Here is a 23,131-nt window from a genome sequence, read left to right on the forward strand (position 1 = left end):
TGGCTGGACCACTATGGGCAGTTCCACCGGGCCCAAACGGTACCGCTATGAGCGAAGAGCCAGCTCGACAGGGTGACGCGCGGGGCGGTTGAGCCAGCTGCGGGAGGCTAAGGGACATCGCCGACACTTTGGTACGCCAATGAACGAGAAGTCATCTGTGACAAGCAACGAAGGACGAGTAGCTCAAGGCTGGTGCTGAGAGGCTAACCGGCCCCGTAGGCACAACGTTATGAAAGACACGTCGACGATGCGCTGGGAAAAGATATGTCGGCCAAGACAGTTTCGGGAAAACACGGACGCGCTATCCTTTATCTCAGGAGGACATCTCGAGCAGAGTCTAGCAACAATAATGCAAAAGCATTACAATATTACACAACTACTAAAAGAAAACCCTTGATCTTTAACAAACACGTGTCAAAGGTCAAGGATCATAATGTTAGCAAGGGATCAACAGCTTGTAAGGTCGGAAGGCAGCGCGCGCTTGTTGGAAATCGCAGACGCTTATAAATCTTGGAGGTTCTACACTAGCACGGACTTACAGAAAAGTCCATTCCGGACGGACTTAACAAACTATTCATATCTGAGATCGTCCGTCGCCAATTAATGAATTATATATAAACCAGGTCTTGTTGCCGTCACATCATACCTCACATTCACCTCGACCCAGCCCATCTCACCAACACAACTCTGCCAGCCACCCTGCCCTGTCGATCACAATGGCGTTGAAGCTTTACGGACATCCACAATCGATTTGCACAAAGCGAGTCCGAACAGTCCTTGAAGAGAAGAAGCTTCAGTATGAGTTCATTGTAGTGGATTTCCTCAAGGGAGAACACTTGTCTGAGCCATATGGTGCCGAATTTCACCCCTTCAAGAAGATCCCCGTCCTGGGAGATGAGGAGTCAAATGTCAAGGTTTTCGGTAAGATAAAGGAGAAAGGTGCAGAGTGAGTGATGTCGAGAAACTAACAGTCCTTCTCAGAGAGCAGAGCTATAGCTCATTACATTGCCGCCAAATACCGAGATTCTGGGCCTGATCTGAGCCCTTCTGAGGCTGACATCAAGGCGTACGCATCATTCCAGCAAGTATGAGGTCTCCACTCCACCAAAGCCAACTGTCAATTAACTCTCCCAGGGTCTATCCATCGAGCTATCCTATTTCGACGCCAACGTCGGCGTCATCGCCTGGGAGGCAATCTTCAAGCCCATGCTCGGTTACGGTGCTGGCGACGAGGCGGCAATCAAGGCCAAACTCGCCGCTCTCGATACTGCTCTCGCCGGATATGAACACATCCTCTCCAGGCAGAGCTATCTTGCAGGAGATGAAATCACATTGGCGGATATCTTCCACCTCCCTTATGGATCCCTGGTCGAACAGGCTGGGTTCGGCGAACTTTTGCCCAAGTACCCCTCTGTCCAGGCTTGGTGGAAGCGTCTTCAGGAAAGGGAGAGCTGGAAGAAGGTTAATGCGAGCGAGTAATAATCGCCGCAATGTATGATGCAATATTTCCTTGCTGTTGAGACGGAAGTATTATTGCTCTATTATTGCCGAATATAGAGATATATATAGGGTTGGCTAAATACTATCTTTTACAGTGAACTTTGGTACAAGCTGGTGTTATTTATTTTATCATCGTAGCCACCGCAGATCAAAAAGAACGTGGGAATCATTGAAGGCCCTACTGGCAACAGGAGAATAAAATCGAGTGGAGAGCGAGTGTCTTATGCGGCCCCGCCCCGAGCGATTCCGATTGACTCGGAGATGCCAACTCTACAACTACGGAAGGCTAACCCGATCAAGAACACTGACCCACACCATCTGCCAACCCGTTTCAAACACGAGCGGTCCAATGATATCGATCCCAGTCATCCTACGACTGTCCCTCCATGGGTTCAAGCTTTTGGCAGCGACATCAACCATAAAGCGATCATGCGGACACGAGTTATTGCAGGATGCTATTGATCTTTGGCGCAAGTACTTCTTTATATGGTATCGCTTTCTCGGCTTTAATGCCAAGAGATGCGAGCATGGTCTGGTTCTTGACTGCAAAGAAATGACAAATAGCGACTCTGCCACTTGCTGTACATCGTGCCACGCGAGATAGACCAGAGTTTAAGGGCCAGATGCATGTCAGGTAAGGCGCTAGCTTCTCCCATTCTATGGATAATGGCTTTACTTCTCCACCGTCTGGTATCGTTCTTAATGCACCTATTCCTATTGGTAGTACCAAGTTTCCTATCGTAATGCGAATCTCCATTGTTGAGTCTGTTCATAATTCTCGAACAATCCGAAGCTTATGGCAACATTTATCTAAATGATCGATACGCTTATGAGATTTAGACTGTCGGTTTCATTTCTTGAAGAATCCGTTTGCGCGGGCTTTTTGAATGGCGTTGAACCAAATATGCGCCATCTTGTTATACCCGTCATCGTTGGGATGGGTGCCATCCATCAAATCATCAAGATCAGGGCCTTTAGTACTGTACATATCTGCGAGAACTATCCTTTTCCGCTCAGATTCCTTCAATACAACAAGCTCCCGGAGATAACTGTTGATGTCCAGAACTCGCGAGTTGACTTGCTCGTCCACGTTTACTAGCAGCGTTGACAAGATGACTGTAGACAGGGGAGAGGTCTTCCATAGATATTCAAGCAGGTTGTCCATTCGCTCCCGAAAGACGTCAAGTTGATAGTTTTGGATACAGTCGTTGGATCCGGCGTTGATTGTGAAGAGATTTGGCTTGACAGTCGCGACGGATCGTCTAGCTTTACTTTCGATCTGGTTGAGCCGATACCCACGCCATCCTTCGTTTTCGTTGTTATGCATAGACCCAGCCTTGCGTGAGCCAACCATGCTGACTTCGTAGCCATTGGCAAGAAGAAGACCTTGCAGGAACTTCCTGTATCCATTTCCATCCGAAGATCCAACGCCAAATGTAACTGAGCCTCCTAGTGGCATCAGGCGTAACACTACATTCGGTGGCGTTGCCTGTGTGCTGTAGCAAATGGCCGATGCTAGGTCAACCTGATTGCCAATTGTGGAGATTACCCGAATTGGAGAAGGGCATTGACTTGCGATAAACATCCGGCGTGACCAAGATATCAATGGTTGTAAAAGCATTGTTCAGGTGGCAAGGGAAGCAGACGACGAGGCGAGAGAAGTCTCTGGGTGTTGTGAAGAGGGGTTCGAAGCCCCAATTGGCTAAATGTCCTTTCGGCGCAGAATATCACCGCCGACTCTGGGCTCAGCTGACTGTCAACGTGCCAAGTAGTTGTCCATGAAATTGCCGCAATAACCAACGCTCAATGAATGAACTAGCATGCAGCTACAAATGTATGCAAGAGGGATGGCAGATAGGGAGCGTAGATAATTCAAGACTGATACAATTTCCTTTGCCTCCCTTTTACTTTGTCGATGGTTGATAAGCAGAGCCAGAGACTAGTCACAACGCCGATGTCCAATTAAATTCGCTGAAACAAGACTTGTCAACCCCACTCGTCCAAAACCAGTCTGTTTATGACCAGCTGTGATTAGTGAAAGGCGTAGCAATTCGGTCTCGGCTTTCAGGGATGTCACCCGGAAGCATGGACTTTTTCCACCAGACACGATGGTCACGATCCCTAGTTGGGCATGACGAACCTGCGCTCGGACGGGACACTGATACAGCTGATCAAGAACGCATCATAAAATGTTTAGAAGAACAGACATTGCTGATCCATTCAGACCTCAACGCATTTTGTCTTATCATCTTCAGAAACAAATATCACTATGCACGTCACCACGGAATACAGTCATTTTCTCAACAAGACACGTCTTGACGAATACAAAGAGATTGTCGCAGCCATTTGTGTTCAAAACCTCTCTAGATGGACCGAAGCAATTGCAGAGATCAGCACATGGCCTGAATACGAACTACAGATATTGCACTCACTGCCTTATTGGACGGGGCAACTTGGTATTAGAAAACTGTTCTTTAAGGACGAGATTAAGCAATTTGGTGCCTCTCTTAGATCCTTGAAAGCGCTTGATGCCCCGTACGCTGTGTTTAAGATCCTCGCCGAGGAAGTCTTTTCGAAAACTGGCGTTGGGCCGACGTCAGAGGAGCTTTAAATGGGGAAGTATAACATAGAGCGTTACAGTCTGTGTTGCCACAGACGGAAACCAGGGTCGAGGTCTCGCTTATGGGGCCAAGATCTTTGGCTGTCGCTGTGTGGACTATATTCATAATTATGTCAGCCCCGGACGTCCTGGAATGATGAAGGACCTGGGGCGCTATTGTTGCTCGCGTAGCGAGAACGAACGGATGGCGTTTTGTGAGCAGCACTTCTTGGAGCGACTTTGATAACAGTATTGTGCAAAACGTCATGGATGCTTACGTGGTCGTTGTGGAGGAGGCACTCCAGGTGATTTTTGCCGTGGAGAACATCATGCATGCTTTTGTTTGCGGTGGTGTCGGCAGTATCGCAGCGGCCGTATTCCTTAGCTTCTTCACTCGCTTCTCTCGGATCTAACAGTCAAACCAAGGCAAAGTCCTAACCCCTCCGAGGTTTATCGTGGTTGAACCCAAGGAACCAGATTGTTTGTTCCAAAGCGCCAAAAAGGGAGACATATGTCTCTCTGAAAGAAATCTTCGTACGCTGATGGCGGGCTTGGCTTGCCGCGGTCCATCGATTTTTAATGGAGCCCAGTGATCAAGATATGACTTAAACGTCTCAGTTATAATTGCATCTGCCTTGCTGGGACTGGCATTAGCAGCCTTCCTCACGCTCACGGCCAGCAGTTTATCGTAGAATTGTGCTGTTGCAGCCACGCCTCATTCTTCAATTTGGCCGATATGGGCTTCATGACTTGTTTCAATCAAGTAAATATTTAGTAGGGATCCAGAGCCAGGTCTCTTGAGCCTTTCATCCACGGGATACTTACAGGCTCTTCCAGAGCCAGGAAACTTGTTCCATAGAAGCTGACAAGAGAATATGAACCATAGCCAGGTAAGGCACAAGACCAAGCAGAAGTCGTCGCTAGCCTTCAATGCCATGCTATCGGATCAACGCTAACTGGGTCCGAATTGGGTAATAGATTGAAGTTTCTTCCGTATTCGGGCCTCGTGACTGCTGTGCTGAAAGTGGGTGTCTCGGCCACTATGAGAGATGACAGAGAGTGGGGCTGTCGGCAGAATGATATATCGCCGAACGCATCAGCTACGTCAGTACTTGCTGGCCACAAGGTTAAACTTTAGGCTGCAAAGACAGGTGATTAGGAGAACCCACTAACAATTCTCGTAGGTTCTGAGATGGGCTGTTGGTGGGATGAACGATGGTAAGCATGATTCATTGTAGGATAGTATTATGGCATGATGATGTCTTAGATATCGCATTGTATGGGAAATGACAAAGCTTCGAAAATGGCCAGCAATATTGCAATTGTTTCGGCATTAAAACGACATACAACTCCTCAGGAATCCTCTCCAAGCTCTCATGCCTAACAAGTCCAGACTAGATTCTCGTCACTGGTAGCTTCAAAATCCAACAGTCATCAGCTGTAGGTCAACTACCCCTGCTACACCGAATCAGTACAATTCTACCACGGCAGAGCATCTAATTCAGGCAGACATGGCCTGCTCCCAGAGTTCTCACCTTAGCCATCTTGCCCAGCGCACCTGGTATCGATGTCATGCAAGGCGCCATGCAAGAATAAGACTGACCGAGAGGCAGACAAAGATTAGTCCAAAGAGTTGATAAAGAAATCTCAACATAGCGGCGCAAAGTGATAGTTGATTGCCATGGCTAGCGCGGCCAAGTCTCTGTTTTCAGGATACGCATCAACGCTGATAATATTGGGATACGCCGATGGAGACATTCTCGGCCAAAGTAACTCAATGAGGGCGCGGTTGGCCTGCTTGGCATTTAAAATTACAGGGTTCAGACGCTGGGTCAGGAACCATGAAAGTAGAAACATTCTTGACTCTGGGGATGTCCGTTGCTTTTTCATCTTGGTCAACTGATCGACGACCATCTTCTTCTGGTTTTTTGTTTCGGCGTAGCTGTTGTATAGAGGGAATTGGGATCGGTTGAAAAATCCCTTGTCTGCAAATGCAGAAGTGTCGACTGGGACTTTGGTGTTATACCCTTCAGACCCCGCGGAGAATTTTTTATAGACTATGTCGTCTATAACAATAATAACAGCTGCACGGCCTGCGATGAATTCAGAGACCCGGAGATTCGTAATGTCATCTTCTTTGCCCCGGTTCTCGACGCGGTAGTTGATTCTCTCCAGCTTCATCATCACCTCTTCCCATTCTTTCTGGGTCATCTTTGCGTTTTTCTTGCCTTTAAAGGTGTCCGAGTTTAAACCGTGGTCAACATTTACAATGATGAGCTCCTTGTTACGCTTGGTAAAATCGTTCAAGCTGTTGATAATGTCATCGAGGTACTCGCCATTGCCGCCGTGCCAGTTGCCAAGATCAAACCCAAAGTGGCCAGTTGCCCACTTGCCACCAGTCTTGGACGGACGAATGTCCAACCAGCGAGCACCGTATTTCAGCTGCATTGATATGTTGAGCTCCTGGTTTTTAGTGTTCCAGGCTGAGCCTAAATATGATCCTCGATGGAAACGGGACATGCCTGAATTGTGTGTTCCAGGTATAGCTAGCATCCGGAGTGTGAGACATGCGATCCTGGGGTAGATGGAGTGCATCCAGTCCTCAGGGGGGTTGGTTGAAACAAGCCATGGCCATACTGAAGGATTGCGAGGATCCTCCTCAGAGCTGGCGATGATAAAGGGAAAGTTATTGTCCCAATGCCATTCCAACTTGTGAAACGAGCCGCGCTTGTTGTTGAGAGTCTTAAGTTTTGTAAACCGGATGCCAGCACCGGGGTACCCATTTTTTCCAAACTTGCCCGAGTATTTGAGTTCGAAATCGGGACGGCCGGGCAGGTCTTTGAACTTGTAGCTTGCTTCACCAGCATCGTCTCTGTGGCCTTTGCCCTGGATGTAGATTCTGTTAGACGTGCCTAGCGCCTAATCAGTTCTAACCAAACTAACGATAAAAAGAGGGTTTCTCACCTGGTCTAATGGTTTTAGGAAAATTGAATTGCCTCATCTGATAGCTCTTCTTTTTAGTCAAAGTCATGTTCCAAGGTGTTGCGTTGACAAGAAGGAAATAAGATCCAACCTTGAAACAACGACGCTTAAGTTGTTCCAACACATGATCCCCCAGAGGTCCAACATTTGAGCTCTGACTGTCGGAGCGAACCTCGACGGTATGGGTAACTAGCTCAGTAGGTGGTGCAGCAATGGTGAAGCTAATTAGAGCAGAGACACACAAGAAGAAGCGACACAGCATTCTGAAGTAAACGGAACGCTGGAACGCAAAGACAAAGAAGGTCTTGTTGGTAAATCAGAGTGAAAGCAAGGACGGTATATTTTTGAAATTAAAAAATGTAACTGGGAGAGAGGGGTATGACCCTCTTTGAAGGAACTCAATGTCATTTTAATAGTGTTTTCTCGTGCCCTGATTAGCTTCATCAGCACCCACATTTGGGGGATTAAGCTTCTTATACCGCAGGCTACAAGGTTAAACCTTACGCTGCCAGTATAGTGATGAGCACATGATATACTTTTCCGCAATATAAGCTTCTACCCAAAAAGCTTACACAATGCACCCGGCGTCAATTTACCGCGCGGGTACAAAACGAGACTGCCGCACGATGTGGGGCTTGGACCATATTGGCGAATCGAAAATCGGGACGGTTCAAGCCACAAACGATATAAATGCCAATTAATGCCGCGAGAATCTGGAGTAAACGTATGAGGCCAGACCTACTGATTGGGCTCGTGGACTGCAATGTGGCGGAGGCGGACTCAACGCGAACATGCAGGTCATAGTTTGGTGGGACTGTAATAAGGTTGAGGGGTTGAAAGAAGCCTCAGCGCTTGCACAAAGGCAAGGAACTCAAATTGACATGTATGAGTAATACACTCGGTGCCCTCATGGACATGTAAGATGCGGAAAAGTCAATCTCATAGACCTCGGTGGCAATCCGAGATTATGTTTCCAGTCAAACAAAGCTTCTTTGAATGACCTCAGGGGAAAAGTATACAACCCTTGACGAGTTTGGCTTGCACCAAAATTCACTGGTAATCTACCAACTTGGAGGTTGTTTGTTGTTGTCCTCTCCAGAATGAATCACAAATGGCTTGAATATAATGATTTAATCTGGACCCTGTATGCTCCTTATCGTCGCAAAATGTTGAGTGGTATCCGTGGCTATGGACGCCACGTGTGGCCTTTTGGTTTTGGTTCCTGACTCTGATTAAGAATCAAATTATGTGGCGAGCTTCGATGATGGTTGGTCATTTTGATTAGGAACTCTCTCCGATCTCGTTTATCTTATTTACTCTCCTTTGCATATGCTGTTGAACCTACGCAGCAATATTAGCTTTTCGCAACTCCTGATCCTTAAGCTCCTTGCCAAAGTCAGCCTGTCTCCTTTTCACCCAGACAAAGGGCAACGATTACACTGCATCAGTATAGAATGTGGAATAACTTTCATTCTTAAGCATCCTTGCGTGCCAATCCTAGCCATAAATCTCCTATACGCATCATCCTTTGGTTCCAAATGACCGCTTTAGCGCTCTTCAAAAAGTCGCAAATAGCTTAACTGCTATATTTTATTGGCATAAGGTATTTAGTATATTATCTATATCTCTGCTATCTTATCTGCGGTTAGTAATAACATTTCTCCAGATTTCTTCGCGGCAAGTACCAGCCTTGTGATTACAATAAGTAAGTTAAGGTTACTCTGGTAGAATATCACCATTTTGGGATAAGAATTCGAGCTGTAATACTTGATTCAGCATAAATCCCTGCAGAAATATTCAATTAATGGAGATCCTGTGTTTCAAGAGGCCGCTGTTGTTAGGCAGACCCATTACTCTCGATGCAATGTAGATAGAGGCATCTACATCTCCTATGAGAGGGTTGGGGTTTCTTCAAAATCACTGCGGCCTCGTGTACTGTGATCTTGAAATATAAATAACCTTAGTTAATAAAATTTTAAAAATATATATAGCTTAAAAATGGTTTCTAAATATTTATTATATATAATAAGCTTAATATATATAAAATCAATAAAATATTTAATAGCTTATTAGTTTACTTTTGTCCTTTCTTAAGTTAACAGCTTTGACTGGCCATGCTATCCAACTTTCCCAATAAGAACCTAGCAAATTATTAACTACTTCTACAATATCATAGCCCCATCCTTCCATAAACCAACAATCATCAAGTGAGTACAGTAACCCTCCATAAAACGCATATAAGATCAAGGCTGGGGGCTGTCTCTGATGTAGCAGAGGAAAGTATTCCTTAGGGGCTAAACCAACAAACGCAAATGCTCCTTGCCAAGTTCTATCAAAATCCCCAGCATCTTTAGTAGCTTTATCAGAAAATTGTTCCATAAAGAACCGACATTGCCTGAGAGCCTGCAGAGTGTTTTCATAAATCGACGCATTATTATTATTTTCCCAGATACTCCTCAACTGACAGAACTGCTCATCTTCAGCATCAGTGGCTTCATCAGGGGGTTGTATTTCTTCAAGATTCCCAACCGACAGGATGTTTTGTAAAGGCGTGGAGCTTGGGGTATGGAAAGACTCATATGATTCCAAGACCGTGACAATGCCTAAAATCATTGGTATAAATCCTACGCCAAGTATGCGGTCCCCTCGGGTACCCCAGTCCAAGTCGTCACATAGGCTTTCACCCAGTCTGCCAGAGACACCAAAGACGTATAATAGATTCAGGGCCGACCAAACGAACAGGGCTTCAGCTATTCTATCGTCGTTCTGGGCTATAGCTTCCCTAAACCCTTTTAGACCTTCGTTATGGTAATGAGCAGCGTTAGCTATATACCGAAGCCTCTTTTCAGGGTTCAGATACGCGATATGAGCGGCAGTTAGACTGAGGACAGCGTGCATGACAAATGGGTGTTGTAATGCTGATTGAGAAAATTCGACTTGGCAGATAGAGGATAAGCTCGAATTCTTATAGATGTCGAGACTAGTGTGAAGAGTCCAATGTTGGAAAAGGGCCATCTCTTCGATGCTAAAGATGACAGGAGATTGTTCGTATAATGGCGTCGCGGTTATAGCAGGACGCGAAAGTAGAGAGAGATTAGGGATTGGTGAGAAATGATGACATGGGCACTGGCACTGGCACTGGATCAATGGCTGTCCGGGCGTTGAAGTTGAAGTTGAAGCTGAAGCAGGCGAGGCTTCATCAGCGTGTTGGCTAACTGGTGAACGGCGATATGTAGATGGCGGATATTGGCATTCGACTCCCCGCCGACGACAGGCACGGCACTCAGGTTTCTCTTCGCTGCACTGTTGTATCAACAAGAGTTAGCAAGACTTTCCGGAGCGACATCGCAACATGTCCACCATAAAAGCCACATGCAACGATGCACTTACCTTAACCCGGCGTCTTCTGCAATCAAGACACCCAGACCTTGATTTCGTGTGTGGCCGTCGCGGTATCGAGACGACGACCGTGGATTCGACATCACTAGTCTGCGTACTCATGGCGACGAAAGCATAATCAACGAACCAGCTGATACAACCTCAGGGGGCGTAAATAAAAGCGATGCAATCCGCGTAGTGAGAGGTTGGTACGGGGGTCAGATCAGCCAGCAGGGCTAGGCTAAAGATGAGATGAGATAGTTCCGTGTGTGTGCGTGGTGAAAAGCGAAGAAAGAAGATCAGGAGCGAGGCGTTGTTGAAGTGGGTGACGAAGACATTAGATAGAAGATTAGCCTAAGGCGCACTGAGAACGAGGCTGAGCGAGGTTGAGCGAGGTTGAGCGAGGTTAAGCGAGGTGGAGCGAGGTGGAGCGAGGTGGAGTGAGGTTATGACTTATGCGGGATAAACGATGTACCGTGGTAAAGCTCCATAAAAAGTCTTTTATCTTATTGTACTAAAGTAGATTACCATAGCGTAAACGTGTGGTGGCTTTTTTTATGCCGCTATATAGTGATTTGATTTGAATAAGAGAGAAGAAATTCTAATTTATCTGATGGCTCTTGGCATGATGTCTTATTGTATGTTGAAGAATTAGGATCTATTTTATTGGTGTCGTCTTAATCTTTTCCCATGAGGTATTGACAGGCGATGGAAGTACGTAGATGGGGACGCTAGCGTACACAGTGTGACGCAGGAGCTAGAGCGATTGTCGGAAGAAAAAGCAAGGAAGAAGAGTGGGAACAAGAAAGAGGGAGAGGAACAGGTCCTTCCCATAATGTCGGGATTCGTCCTTTTTATGCCATACCCATCCAAGCATGCGTCCTTCACCGCGGTTCAAGTTCCACGGTGTTAAGAGATGAGAAAACACCTCCCTCAGAGTCTGGCTTCAGTAATTCTGGTTGCAGGCTTTCGACATACCACACAACCAGAATAAGCATGACAATCGCCATAAGAACTGCATCGAAAATATATAAGAATATCTCGTGCGAGATCAGATATCCAGCATTGCCCTGGAGATATTCAACAACCCTAAAGATGCTACGGACAAGAATAAGAAAACTTGAACCGTAAAGAACGTATAAGTATCGCCTCCAGGGTGTAGTACCTTGCAATGATTCGGCAGTAGGGGATTGGTAAAGTCGATAATGGAATAGGATAGATGTGCAGACAAAGAAGCCAAAGATGGCTATCTGCACAAATAAACCAACAACAATCATCTTCTCGCCTATTCTAGACATGTCTAGAGTCCCCCCAGATTGAACGCCTCCGCCACCTGCTTGGAGAGTAAAGGCAATAACATCGCCGGTAACAAAAATGCGTGTAACCCATTGAACAGGCACTAATGACAGATGCACTGCATCAACGGCTCGAATTAATCGTCCAAGAATCATATAAATTGAGGCAGCAAAGAGGGCAGGAGCAACAAGAATTGGGATAGCTTGGATAACAAAACCAGCGATTGACTCCTTATCGTAGTGTCCCCATATTCTGCCGGCATACCCAACGACTTCGACTGTGATGGGTTAGCTCGGTCATGGCACACGGATGACTCCAAGAGCAATCATGACCTACAGATGCCTCCAATGGTGAACGCAGTAAAGTAATATGCGCGTGCTCGAAACAGTCGCCAAATATGAAGACCAGTAAGAATTGCAAAAACCGCCACGCTGATAACCGCGGCCGCAAGGGAAGGAGTGTAGCGGTAAAGCTTAAAGTCATACTCGTCGGCCATTTTCGGTAGCTTGTATTGTCTGGTCAAAGGTGGATGATCTGTGAGGTGCAACAGGGCGCGAACTGCTTAAATAATAAGACTCTTGCAAATCTGATAATGTTATACACTGTATTGTTCATTGAATTTCCTTCCGAGCCATGCTGACGTAGGTCCAAGCCTCCTCCTGGCTCCTCAGCAACATACGTGAGCGAGGCTAAACGAGGTGCACGTTAACGCAAACGTGGCAAAGGTTGAAATTTCAACCTCCGGCCACTTTGACCCACAACGGAACTTCGACGGACAGGCTTTGCCCTCCGGTTCATCCGGCGCTAAACTAGGCCATAGGCCCGGCCAACCAATGTCCCCATTTCATGCATTCTGTGTTAGATACCAGGCTTGGATCTACCCCTGAGGTCAACGCGGAAAGGAGTGCTGAATTTTAGCCCCAGTGGAATGATTCTATCCTATCTCATCCTCTGATACTTGCCTATTCCTGGACGAGTCGATTCTTCAAAGTATATTCTTTTGTCGCTGTTTGTTGCATTTCTCTCATTATTCCATGCAGGTGACGTGCCACGCTCTCAGAGTGGGCACGCAATAAACGTGCCCGCTTCAATGCAGATAACAAGAGAATGATCATTGACTCTTTGCATTACGGAAATCTGCACCCCATTTCTACGATCCTACGGATGTGATACATCATGAAGGCTCGTCGTTGACAGATAGAAATGAGCTGAACGGTGGTGAAGTGGGCCTTCGCGCAAAGCCCACCGTTTGAATAGACCAAAGTTGGAAGGCAACCGATTTACCCGTATCCTAGTTCTACTTGTCAAAGGGCCTATAGGCGTACTACCTACCCCTCATAACAAGCTCGGACCGCGTCTTTCTTGTCGGCCTCGAACCCAAGTTTTCGTACAGGAGGTGTTGCAGCGTCTCATCTCGCCAAAGGCAGCACGCTCTGGTACTTGTAATTGGTCAGAGCGTGTGTCCGCAGGTAGTGCATGCAGAGTCGTATCTAATGGATATAACATGTACGACGCGGCCAAGATTATTTGATCAATCGGCTAAAAGACAACATGAGTAGACACCATCACCAAGGCAATCCACCAGACCCCCAGGCAGAAAGACCTGCGTACGTTCGGATCAGATCTCACGACTCGAGAAACCGCCATTTCAAAAACCTATTCCTAGCACAAGAATTGGTAGGCGGCACACAACCTAAACCGGGGTCCGCTGGATCAGCGCCCCAGACTGCGATTGGCAGCAAAATGTCAAGTGGTGGTACTGCTACCATCTGGACAGCCGATTTCAGCTTGGGAGGACGCTATCTAGCAGTTGCTGGCAAGGATCGATTCATCAGATTATTCAAGGTCCTCACTACGGACGACGAACGAATGGACCAGCAAATGCATGACAGCCAGCAAGTATCAGCGTCAAAAAGCTATCCAGCACCAGTATTTCTGTCAATTCCTATCAAAGAGTTTAAGGGCCATTCAGGGGAGATTTTAACCTTAAGTTGGAGCAAGAACGACTTTTTACTCTCCGGTTCAACAGACAAAACTGTTCGTCTATGGCATCCAAGCCAACTAAACTGTCTTCGAGTATTTCAGCATAACAAGACTGTAACCTCGGTTTCATTCCATCCCACCGATGACCGTTTCTTCCTTTCTGGATCTTTTGATGCTACGCTAAGACTTTGGGATATCCCAAGAACATCAATTATCTACTCGCTACCCGTGGCAGATATTATAACTGCTGTAGCTTTTGCACCGGACGGCAAAGTTGCGATATGCGGTACTTTCAACGGAACATGCGTGTTTCTCAACACTGAGGGCCTCACGGAACGAAATCGACTATCTATTAGGTTTTCAGAAACTAATAGTAGTGCATGCTTCAAAATTACAGGCCTACAAACGTCAAATCCTTCTGACAGTTTTGAAACACCTGGCCAAGCAAAATTGATGATTACAGCAAATGACTCACGGGTCCGCATCTATCGTCTTTCAGATTATGGTCTTGAAACCACACTCGAAGGAATCAAAAACCAATCGAGCCAAATACACGCTCGTTTCAACGATACTGGGGACTATGCAATATGTGGCAGCGAGGGCGATGAGGTTCACATCTGGCACCTGGGCTCTGGTGAGCGTAAAGTACCTTATGAGAGATTTCATACACACTCCGAGGTGGTCACAAACGCGATTATGGCTCCAATTGCTACTCGACAGCTTGTGGATCTCACAAAAGATCCCATCTATGAGCTTTGCGATTCTTGTGCCTCAGGATCTGATGATTTATGTAAATCTACAAATCATGCAACACGCCTCTCGCAAACATCTTTTGGATCTTCAACGAAAGGGACGAAATCTGCCACTGATAGACATCCTCATGGTCACATAATTGTCACGACAGATACCATGGGAAAAATAAAGGTGTATCGTCAAGACTGCGCTTTTGTTAAGCGGTCTCACACTCATCATATCTATCAAGTCCTTCAATAACCTGCATGCCGAACTTTATCAACTCTTCAAGCGAGGTCTAGATTCATACGCAATTGTAGTATTACTAATAGGGTAGTTGTAAATATCAATAGGCTGAGTCTATCAACAACTAGTACGTGAAATTTCTTGCCTGATTTGCATGATCTGAATTATAAAGTATTTGTGAACCTTACTGTAACGTTACTACTTGGAGCGGATGAGTCACGATTGTCAAATACAGACTACTCGAATTGAATAAAAGATAAATACGTCAGCATTAAACGAGATGCACACGAAGTTGACAGTTACACCAGAAGTGTAGTTTCAATATTGAGACCAAATACAATAGCCAAAGCCCATATTTAAACCAGACACAGTTCAGTCATTCGGTTCTGGTCAAGATATATGGGCTAATCTATGTCTCAAACCATGTCTGCTCCGTTACGTCTAGATAATCTTCTGGATGTGTCCTAGCTATTCAACTCTGGGTCAAGATTTCTCGCCCAGCGGAGTAGGGTAGGTCTCAATGGCGAACCCCTAAACACCGAGGGGCCTCGGCAAGATTCTGTGGATACCATCGTAGTCTAATTTAGATGCCAACATCATGTGCTTGATGATAAGTACGTGATACGTTGTCTCATATGAGCCTCAACGCAATCCGCGCACAAATGAGTTTATGTTTTGGCTCGTACTAAGAAAATGACGAGTCAATGTGGCCAGAAATAGAAACATATTAAGCCGCGCGCCTCAAGATCTAACAGCGGGTCTAAGTTTCAGGACTAAACCAACCGGCATTAGGTGCGCATAGAGTTTAACGTGACGGGAGAGCGAGCGAGTAAACGAGTTCTTTTAATCAGGCTCGTTTAACGAAGTTTGAGGCTGAGTAACGCACGGGATTTTGACAAGGCAAACTGAGACAATCGATAGGCACACTCAACTTTCCCCTGATCTTGTAGGAGAACTGCCTCTTCAAAACATGCTTTAACAAGTCTTCAATTCCCTTCAATCATTCTCAGCCATTCTCGATTACTTTTCTTTCTTTATTACGCTTACGTTCATTTCAGGCTCAACGATCTCTTGGACACATTACATTATCTTTACCTTTGGATCCTTACATTTTTCTTCCCTAGCCTTCCTTCAGCGGTTTTTTCTTATCAGAGATCTCATTCTCTTTATTTCGGTATTCGACCCTGCGCCGTTGCCTGATTCGTTGCCCATGATGTTTCTTGTTCATCGAGATGACGCGGGTGCTGATGATGGTTTCAGCCTTTACCATTACCACCCTTCGATAGCAGCCGCTGTAATCGTGGCCTTGGTTTTTATCGGCATTACCATACTGCACTTCTGGCAGCTTATTCAGAAAAGATGCTGGTTTATGATTCCTCTAGCGACTGGTGGTATCCGTAAGTCATGCTAAAGGTCCTGGGTTTAAGTTTCCATTAATTAATAGCGATGTTTCTATTGCAGTCGAAGTTATTGGGTATGCAGCCCGTGCCAAATCTGGCCAAGAAAGCCCTAACTGGACGCTTGGCCCGTATATCATTCAAGCTATCTTCCTACTAGTTGCTCCAGCCCTCTATGCCGCCTCCATTTACATGGAGCTTGGGCGGATCATTGTTATGGTGGAAGGTGAATCACGTAGTCTGATTCCGCTTAAGTGGCTTACAAAGATGTTTGTCATTGGAGATGTTGTCTCATTTTTCCTTCAAGCAGGAGGTAAGTCGAGTATTATCCATTAATAGCTTCGTATTACGCAAACGATCACTGTACTGATTGCGTCTTCACAACAGGTGGGGGCTATCAATCATCAGGCACCTTGGAAGCTTTAGACAACGGTGCCAAAGTCATTATTGGTGGTCTATTTGTCCAACTTGTCTTCTTTGGCCTATTCATCGTTGTTGCTGTCGCATTTAATTGGTCCGTTAACACATCTCCAACCGGACGCTCACATGTAGTTCCCTGGAAGAAGCATATGTATGTGCTCTATGCTGGGAGCGTGCTGATTATGGTTCGATCTATATTCAGAGCTGTTGAGTACCTACAAGGTTCTGATGGGTATATACTTAAGCATGAAGCATACCTCTATGTTTTTGACGCTATTCTCATGGTTCTTGTCATGGTTCTCTTCAGCTGGTACCATCCTGCTGAGATCTTGATAATAATTCTACAGAGGGGCAACGATAACGGGATGAAGTTGGGTTTTGTTCCTGCTATGCATCACCGCTTGACTTCAGATGTGTAGTGTCAAGACAACATTGACTTACGAGTTATTCCTCGCTAGCTCTGACGAGGCATAAATTGGGACTGTGTTGGTTAAGAGGGTGGTATAAGCCTGAGCTATTACCTAGTTATTTAAAAATGTTTATATCTGCTTAATAAAATATTAAATGCCTTAATATATATATATATAGTATTATAGTCTTAAGTATAAGAAGCGAATTAATAGAATAAGGTAATGTATTTCTGATAGCTTTAAATCTATTTTTTCACTTTCAAGTTGAATCACAATGCCTGTCGCCACGTTGTCGTGTAGCCGCCAGCTTAAGAGTACTTCTGTAATTGATGTGCTTGCCTGTGGCAGCCGCTAATCGGTGTCGAAAGGGAAATGTGGAATCAGGTGCGTGGGGAAGGGTAATTCGAGTACCAGTCAGGATCCAGTCATCGAGGCTTGAACCCTCTTCTCGTTTAAGACTCCAATACGAAGTCTCGTTAATAAATAAACAGTCCAAACAAGGCTTAGCGACACCGGAAAGAACTTGAGCGAATCTAAACGATCTTTTGCTCGAACAGGAGGTGGTCAGTGCATCAAGCCCCTAACATTACTCGTTGAAGGTCATTAATCATGCCAGTTTAACGCCGAGCCAGAAAGAAATCTCGGATTGTTCGCTTTTGATCTTCTTTCAATTCTTTTACGGTTATACGAGCGCTTCCTCTGATCCATCTCTCACTGACACTCAATACGAGACCATTATTATCATGCCGGAAGGACCGGAAGTGCAACCAATAGCACGATCCGTACGCAGATCACGTCGAGATTGTCGGAAGCGCCATGTCAAAGTAAGTATGTCTTTTTCTTATAGCTCTTGTCTTACCTACCATCTTAAGTTTCGTATACAGTGCAGCAAGGAGCGTCCAAAATGCCGTCTTTGCGTGCACCGTAATATCTCCTGCGAGTGCCCAGGCCAGTTCTTTGAAGCATCTACAAACAGCCCATCTGCATCGAAAACCCACTTGGCAGACTCTCCTGGGCTATCTCGATAACCCTTACAACAATCTGAACCGACTCGCGACACCGTGCCGCTCCTATATTGCTATTCTCCCCCAACCAAGACGCGCAACCTACGTAATCTACGCCTACTTCAACGCTCAACTGTCTCGACCAGTCTCAAGATATCACAGTACCCTAAGGACTATTACATATAGCACATAGTACTTCCTCAAATCTGATTCTAGTACACATTTATGCTACACGCCATCTTAGGCCTCCCCGCCCTTCATATCACATACTATAACACTCCTATAACAAAGTCACTAGAGGTAGAGGAATCTAAATCTATAAACAGATTCTAGGAAAAGGGTACCTAAATTAGTAACCAAAACAGCAAAGCACTCTTCCTATAGTTTATAGATAATTGTATTTATACTTTCCTTATATTAAATCCAATTTAATAAGGCTTAGAAGTAGATAGCTCCTCTAGTAGATTTACTTAATATAATAAGTGACTTAAAACTGAATAAAATCCTATAATATATAGCATAACTGCTATCTTAAGACTGACTTATACCTTGTCCATTCAGATAACAGAGTTGACTTATTTATGCTATTATTTAAGGAACTATTACAAATTATAAGCTCAGAGAAGTCAATTAACCTAGCAAAGTCTGGATATATTAGATAAAGAACAACACAAACACCAAGCTGTGCTTCTCTCATTCGTCGGCTTCAATAAATTGAAGTGCTACTATGTCACGGCACCACTCAGTATATTGTGCCCAATAACTTCCTAGGATACTATCGACCGTTGTGACTATTGAGCGCGCCCAACCCTTGATGAACCAAGAACCCCCTAGCAAAGACAATGTCGCCCCAAAGAAAGACAAAATGATAAGAGCGGGCGGCTGTCGTTGATGGAGCCTCTCGATATACTCCTCCGAGAGATGGCAGAGAAAGTCTACGAGCGCATACCATCTGTCCATGTCGCAAGGTGTTGTGTTATTTGCATGGCCACTTCGGGGTCCAGAAAGGTGACTATGACAGCGCCTCAATAGCAGAAGAGCCGAGTCATATACTTCTGCATCTGAGGCGTGGCTGAAGGTTTCGCGTATGCGAACGAAATAATCGTCTTCTGCAGCAAAGTCCATTGTATTGTCAATCTCGTTGAGAGACGTCGGATACTGGCACATGTCAACCTTTGGTGCAGTAGCCCGGACTTCATGTATCCATTGTGGGCCAATAGAGAGTTTGTCCGGGCTGGAATCGCCTGTGAGGCCTGCCAGCGGACCACAGGTAGCCAAGGTGTAGATAAGATTGAGGGTCGAGAAAGCTCGAAGTGCATCGCTAGAAGCGTCCATGCTCTCCCAGTCCAACTGCCGAACCTGTTCTATCCCGTGTTTGTGGTGCATCTCAGCTATTTCGAGATACTTTTTCGAATCAACAGGTTCGCGAGAGGCAAGGTGTAGGCTGGCGACACTCAAAATGCCATACATGACAAACAAATGATTGACGCCGAGCCGAAATATGTCAACACCACAAGGGCTCTCGGTAGACCAGCATTGACTGATAGAGCGGCCTGTATGAACTGTCCAGTGGTGGGAGAGACTGAGATCCCGCATTTCGAAATCGCCGACTCCATGAAGGTGTGGCGGTGTATTAGGTGTAAATACAACCGACGAATGCCATGATGAAGGGCTGGGTGGTGCTTGCTGTTCTCCCTTTGGAGACAAGCCTGGTTCATCGCCATGGAGTGAGCCCCCTCTGGTTCCAGATGACGATTTGAGGTGTGGGTAAAAACAATATATATGTCTTATAATACATGATCTACAGTCAGGCTTTTCTTCTCCGCACTAACATCTCATAGTATAAGTGTGAGGAGCAGACAAGAGATAAGGAGTGGTCAGAATTATGACAGAGAAGACTTTACCTTGATATGTCGTTTCTTACATTCAGTACAGCCGCCTCTAGATTTCGTATGAGGTTTGCGGCGGGGCCGTGTTTTCTGTGAAGACATCAAGATTATCGTGATAGAAGTAGGGGATAGTAAAGATTTTAATGAGAAAAAAGCTATCCTATTATAAAAACTTAGGCAGAGGGATAATATATTTATAACCAGGACGATTCCGAGTATTAATAAAGGTGGAGCGAGGTATAATTAATTTACTCTAAAAGGGAGCGAAGTTAAACGAGAAACGAGATATTAATGCCGAGGTATAAGTAGCTAATTTTCTAACTAGGTAATGAGCTGGGTGGCTTAGGGCCACCCTTCTAGCCACCGTGCTGTTTCTTTATGCCACCGTGCAGGATTAATAAACTAACTAATCAAAGATCTTAAACACACTGCCTAGAAGGGCTTAAATTAAAGTTATATAAGCTATAGTGGCTATATTATAAAATAATAAGCATTGTAAATCTTATATAATTAATTTTCCTTATAAATTATCTTATTAATATATTATAATATATTAAACCTATTAAAAGGTATTCTTTATAACTTAAAACAATACTAATTTATATATACATTTAAAGGCAAGATAAATATTATTTAAATTAAAAATAATAAGTTAAATTAATAAAAATTCTTTTTCTTTTATAAATACCACTTTTAACTTTATTAAGTAGATATAAAAAGCTTAATGATTTCTTTTTATTAAAGTAAATAAGCTATTTATACAAGATTATATTATTAAAGTAATATTTCTTTTAAATTATATTAAAACTTTATTGTTTCTTTTTTACTTTTAGCCTTATATAAGGGTATCAAGCTTTTTCACTTTTTATTATAAAGTGAAAAGATTAATATATAATAGTTTAAAAGATTAACTTGTAATAAATTAAAAGGTTAGCTTCTAGTAAATTAAAAGGTTATCTTATAATAAATTAGTAAACTAAAAGGTTTATTCCTATTCTATTGCTGTAAGTTTTCGGTAGCTCTCGGCATGTCATTTTTGCCACTGATGAATAGACAAAATTGTAGGTTTTCTTCCGCTGTCCATGACGGTTAACAATCTCCACCTCAGTAGTATGTTCTCACTCTGGCGATATGCAGAGCTTGTCACACCGTAAAATGGAAGCTTGCATAGGTCTGGCAACTGAGCTCTGCCTCGGCAGGAAAAGCCGAGCGTCGGTCTATGAGATAGGTGTCAGTGTGGGTTAGAATGAGCCAATGGAGTAGAATGGCTTCTTACAGTATCTCTCGCAAATTATGATTCGGCACAAATCATCCGGACGGCACAAGTAAGAACCTGGCCGGTCTCGTGGAGTGGACCCATGATCGCTGTTGGCCCGGGTCCCTTATGGATAGCAAAATCGGAATCAACACCAAGGCAAGCACTTCTCTTGCTGGGTCAGATCTCAACTTGTGATGCTGTTGATCTCAAGTTCGACAATTGGGACAGCGGTGAAGATGGTAGGACGGCCGAGGCTGAGAAGGATCTCTGGGACAGACTCTGACAAGTCTCGACAGGAATTTGTTAAAGAAGCTGAGATTCAGGTACCGACAACAATAAATGCGATAATAAATATACGTGATTTGTTCTGGAATGCTGCCGTACTGGATATGTTAACCAGCCTTGCGGTTAAATATTAGATACAAGTAATCGGAGCTCTGTTCGGCTTTACAAGTAATCCTTTCTAGCCTTTCCAAGAGTTCAGGGGCTTCTATATATTTCTAGATATTAACTTGCAATATGTAGTCTTTAATAATTACTAAGTAGATATATATTAGGTTATCTAAAGTTTAACTAAAAAAGCTCTTAAATATATCTTTAAGATTGTCTTAGGTATACCTAGACTCTCTAAAGGTTTTAATAATACTATAATTAAAGATAAGCTAAATAGTAAATTCTAGAAATATATAGCCTAAAGATTATATATTATACTAGTAATCTCTTAGCTTACCTTCTTATTAATTTAAGTATGCTTTAGGTGGTTTATATATAATTATAAATTACTAGCAGTTTATATGGTCTTGCCTTATATTAGTAATCTCTTAATAGATCTTTAAGACTTTAATATTTATAAGGATTAGTCTTCTTCTACTACCTATAGTAGTATTATTTTATACCTTAAGAAAATAAAGAATTATTTAAGGCTTAATATCTCTATATTAGGTAATTCTTTTATATAAAGCATTAATTATACTAATAATACCAAGCATCTGGCAAAGAGACTATAAGATAAGATCCTAGCACTGCGGTTTTAGGTTATTAGCTTTCTAAAAGTCTCTAAGATCTTTACTATTATTAGCCTAAGGAAATATGAAATAGCATATAGGCCCCTTCTGACAGGTAGCGATTAGTTTAATAAGGTGTTCGTGCTTGAGAGACTGTATAAGCTCTAGATTTGCCTTTTCCTTCTCAAAAGCCTCATCGTTGGTAACCTCCTTGGCGACATCTTGCATGCACGCATGCAAGGATTTCGAGCAGTCTTTACCATGTCCGTTCCCCTGATGGTATTATGTCTCATTGCGAGCCTACTGGTAGCAGACATCATCTTGAAGGGCGATAATGTGTTGCTGGAAACAAGTTCACACAATACCGAGGAGCGGATCGAGGCAACTTGAGCTGCATTCTGTGGCTGTCTATGCAACAGGGTTGTTTTGATGTTCTTGACCAGCCTATGTGGACATAACAATGAGTGAAAAAATATAAGCCTAAAAGAAAAGCTAAAAGAAACCGTACCCTCGTAGAATTGTGCCTTTTCAACTTCAGATAAATCAGTCTTATTTCACAAACAACCGCAAGGTTCCTATCCGCCCTCGCTTCCATTCCAAGGAGGCAGAGAGGCTTTTCTGTCCACTCCACATATTCTAGGTAACCCCGCACCAAAGTCGCCACGCCGTAAGACAGTGTCTGATGAGGGAGGGAATCCTGCACTCATTTCCCTAAGCAAGAGTTCCGGATATATACAAGTTAAGAGTGCCAATGTTGAGATTTTTTTCGTGGCGTTGTTCAAAGTGCCGGATCTGTACCCTAAAGCCGATGTATCGCAGATCCAACTTCGCAATCATCCAATAAGGTTGAGCTTACTTTGCGGTATATTTCATATTGCTAATTTCATCGAACATAAAAGCGGAGGCAATTGGTCCGAACGACCTATTGAGGCATGTTGTTCCGAAGTCTTTTTTATTTTTTCGTTGCGCTAGATTGTATATATATTGATCGTGATACGCTGCTTCTCTTGCTTCCATCTACCATGTAAAATCC

The 23,131-nt window shown here is 44.2% G+C and overlaps 12 protein-coding genes across 12 annotated transcripts; 6 read left to right on the top strand and 6 right to left on the bottom strand.

Moving 5' to 3' along the window:
• Nucleotides 1-670: 670 nt before the first annotated feature.
• On the top strand, nt 671-1,570 carry FOBCDRAFT_192692 (glutathione S-transferase). Its single transcript, XM_031193120.3, has 3 exons — nt 671-921; nt 982-1,085; nt 1,135-1,570. The coding sequence occupies exons 1-3, from the start codon at nt 717-719 to the stop codon at nt 1,477-1,479; spliced, it is 654 nt and encodes a 217-aa protein (XP_031031966.2). The 5' UTR covers nt 671-716; the 3' UTR covers nt 1,480-1,570.
• Nucleotides 1,571-2,350: 780 nt separating this feature from the next.
• Nucleotides 2,351-3,121, bottom strand: FOBCDRAFT_245543 (SGNH hydrolase-type esterase domain-containing protein; the record flags this gene model as incomplete). The annotated part of the gene is made up of 1 exon (XM_031193121.3): nt 2,351-3,121. The coding sequence occupies one exon, from the start codon at nt 3,119-3,121 to the stop codon at nt 2,351-2,353; it is 771 nt and encodes a 256-aa protein (XP_031031967.3).
• A 648-nt stretch (nt 3,122-3,769) lies between these two features.
• On the top strand, nt 3,770-4,111 carry FOBCDRAFT_281849 (uncharacterized protein; the record flags this gene model as incomplete). Its single annotated transcript, XM_054707681.1, has 1 exon — nt 3,770-4,111. One exon carries the CDS (start codon nt 3,770-3,772, stop codon nt 4,109-4,111), a length of 342 nt encoding a protein of 113 aa, XP_054563656.1.
• A 254-nt stretch (nt 4,112-4,365) lies between these two features.
• On the top strand, nt 4,366-5,389 carry FOBCDRAFT_208890 (uncharacterized protein; the record flags this gene model as incomplete). Its single annotated transcript, XM_054702518.2, has 5 exons — nt 4,366-4,404; nt 4,516-4,633; nt 4,990-5,225; nt 5,284-5,317; nt 5,367-5,389. 5 exons carry the CDS (start codon nt 4,366-4,368, stop codon nt 5,387-5,389), a joined length of 450 nt encoding a protein of 149 aa, XP_054558493.2.
• Nucleotides 5,390-5,746: 357 nt separating this feature from the next.
• FOBCDRAFT_147619 (PLC-like phosphodiesterase) lies at nt 5,747-7,343 on the bottom strand (the record flags this gene model as incomplete). The annotated part of the gene is made up of 2 exons (XM_031193122.2): nt 5,747-7,011; nt 7,064-7,343. The coding sequence occupies 2 exons, from the start codon at nt 7,341-7,343 to the stop codon at nt 5,747-5,749; spliced, it is 1,545 nt and encodes a 514-aa protein (XP_031031968.2).
• A 1,796-nt stretch (nt 7,344-9,139) lies between these two features.
• Nucleotides 9,140-10,582, bottom strand: FOBCDRAFT_192695 (uncharacterized protein; the record flags this gene model as incomplete). Its single annotated transcript, XM_059608731.1, has 3 exons — nt 9,140-9,684; nt 9,736-10,384; nt 10,472-10,582. The coding sequence occupies 3 exons, from the start codon at nt 10,580-10,582 to the stop codon at nt 9,140-9,142; spliced, it is 1,305 nt and encodes a 434-aa protein (XP_059466302.1).
• A 761-nt stretch (nt 10,583-11,343) lies between these two features.
• Nucleotides 11,344-12,251, bottom strand: FOBCDRAFT_147590 (RTA1 like protein-domain-containing protein; the record flags this gene model as incomplete). The annotated part of the gene is made up of 2 exons (XM_054707683.1): nt 11,344-12,032; nt 12,092-12,251. 2 exons carry the CDS (start codon nt 12,249-12,251, stop codon nt 11,344-11,346), a joined length of 849 nt encoding a protein of 282 aa, XP_054563658.1.
• A 1,100-nt stretch (nt 12,252-13,351) lies between these two features.
• Nucleotides 13,352-14,695, top strand: FOBCDRAFT_108820 (WD40-repeat-containing domain protein; the record flags this gene model as incomplete). Its single annotated transcript, XM_054707684.2, has 1 exon — nt 13,352-14,695. A coding segment is annotated over one exon (1,344 nt), but the record flags the coding sequence as incomplete, so codon positions are not given.
• A 1,234-nt stretch (nt 14,696-15,929) lies between these two features.
• Nucleotides 15,930-16,952, top strand: FOBCDRAFT_148185 (RTA1 like protein-domain-containing protein; the record flags this gene model as incomplete). The annotated part of the gene is made up of 3 exons (XM_054707685.1): nt 15,930-16,113; nt 16,178-16,426; nt 16,501-16,952. 3 exons carry the CDS (start codon nt 15,930-15,932, stop codon nt 16,950-16,952), a joined length of 885 nt encoding a protein of 294 aa, XP_054563660.1.
• Nucleotides 16,953-17,773: 821 nt separating this feature from the next.
• On the top strand, nt 17,774-17,971 carry FOBCDRAFT_148523 (uncharacterized protein; the record flags this gene model as incomplete). The annotated part of the gene is made up of 1 exon (XM_059608288.1): nt 17,774-17,971. The coding sequence occupies one exon, from the start codon at nt 17,774-17,776 to the stop codon at nt 17,969-17,971; it is 198 nt and encodes a 65-aa protein (XP_059468108.1).
• A 669-nt stretch (nt 17,972-18,640) lies between these two features.
• FOBCDRAFT_147618 (uncharacterized protein) lies at nt 18,641-19,938 on the bottom strand (the record flags this gene model as incomplete). The annotated part of the gene is made up of 2 exons (XM_054707686.2): nt 18,641-19,774; nt 19,852-19,938. The coding sequence occupies 2 exons, from the start codon at nt 19,936-19,938 to the stop codon at nt 18,641-18,643; spliced, it is 1,221 nt and encodes a 406-aa protein (XP_054563661.2).
• Nucleotides 19,939-22,173: 2,235 nt separating this feature from the next.
• FOBCDRAFT_148988 (uncharacterized protein) lies at nt 22,174-22,326 on the bottom strand (the record flags this gene model as incomplete). The annotated part of the gene is made up of 1 exon (XM_059608299.1): nt 22,174-22,326. One exon carries the CDS (start codon nt 22,324-22,326, stop codon nt 22,174-22,176), a length of 153 nt encoding a protein of 50 aa, XP_059466303.1.
• Between the last annotated feature and the right edge of the window lie 805 nt (nt 22,327-23,131).

Source organism: Fusarium oxysporum, chromosome XI (genome assembly GCF_013085055.1).
Source record: "Fusarium oxysporum Fo47 chromosome XI, complete sequence".
Lineage (NCBI taxonomy): Eukaryota > Fungi > Ascomycota > Sordariomycetes > Hypocreales > Nectriaceae > Fusarium > Fusarium oxysporum.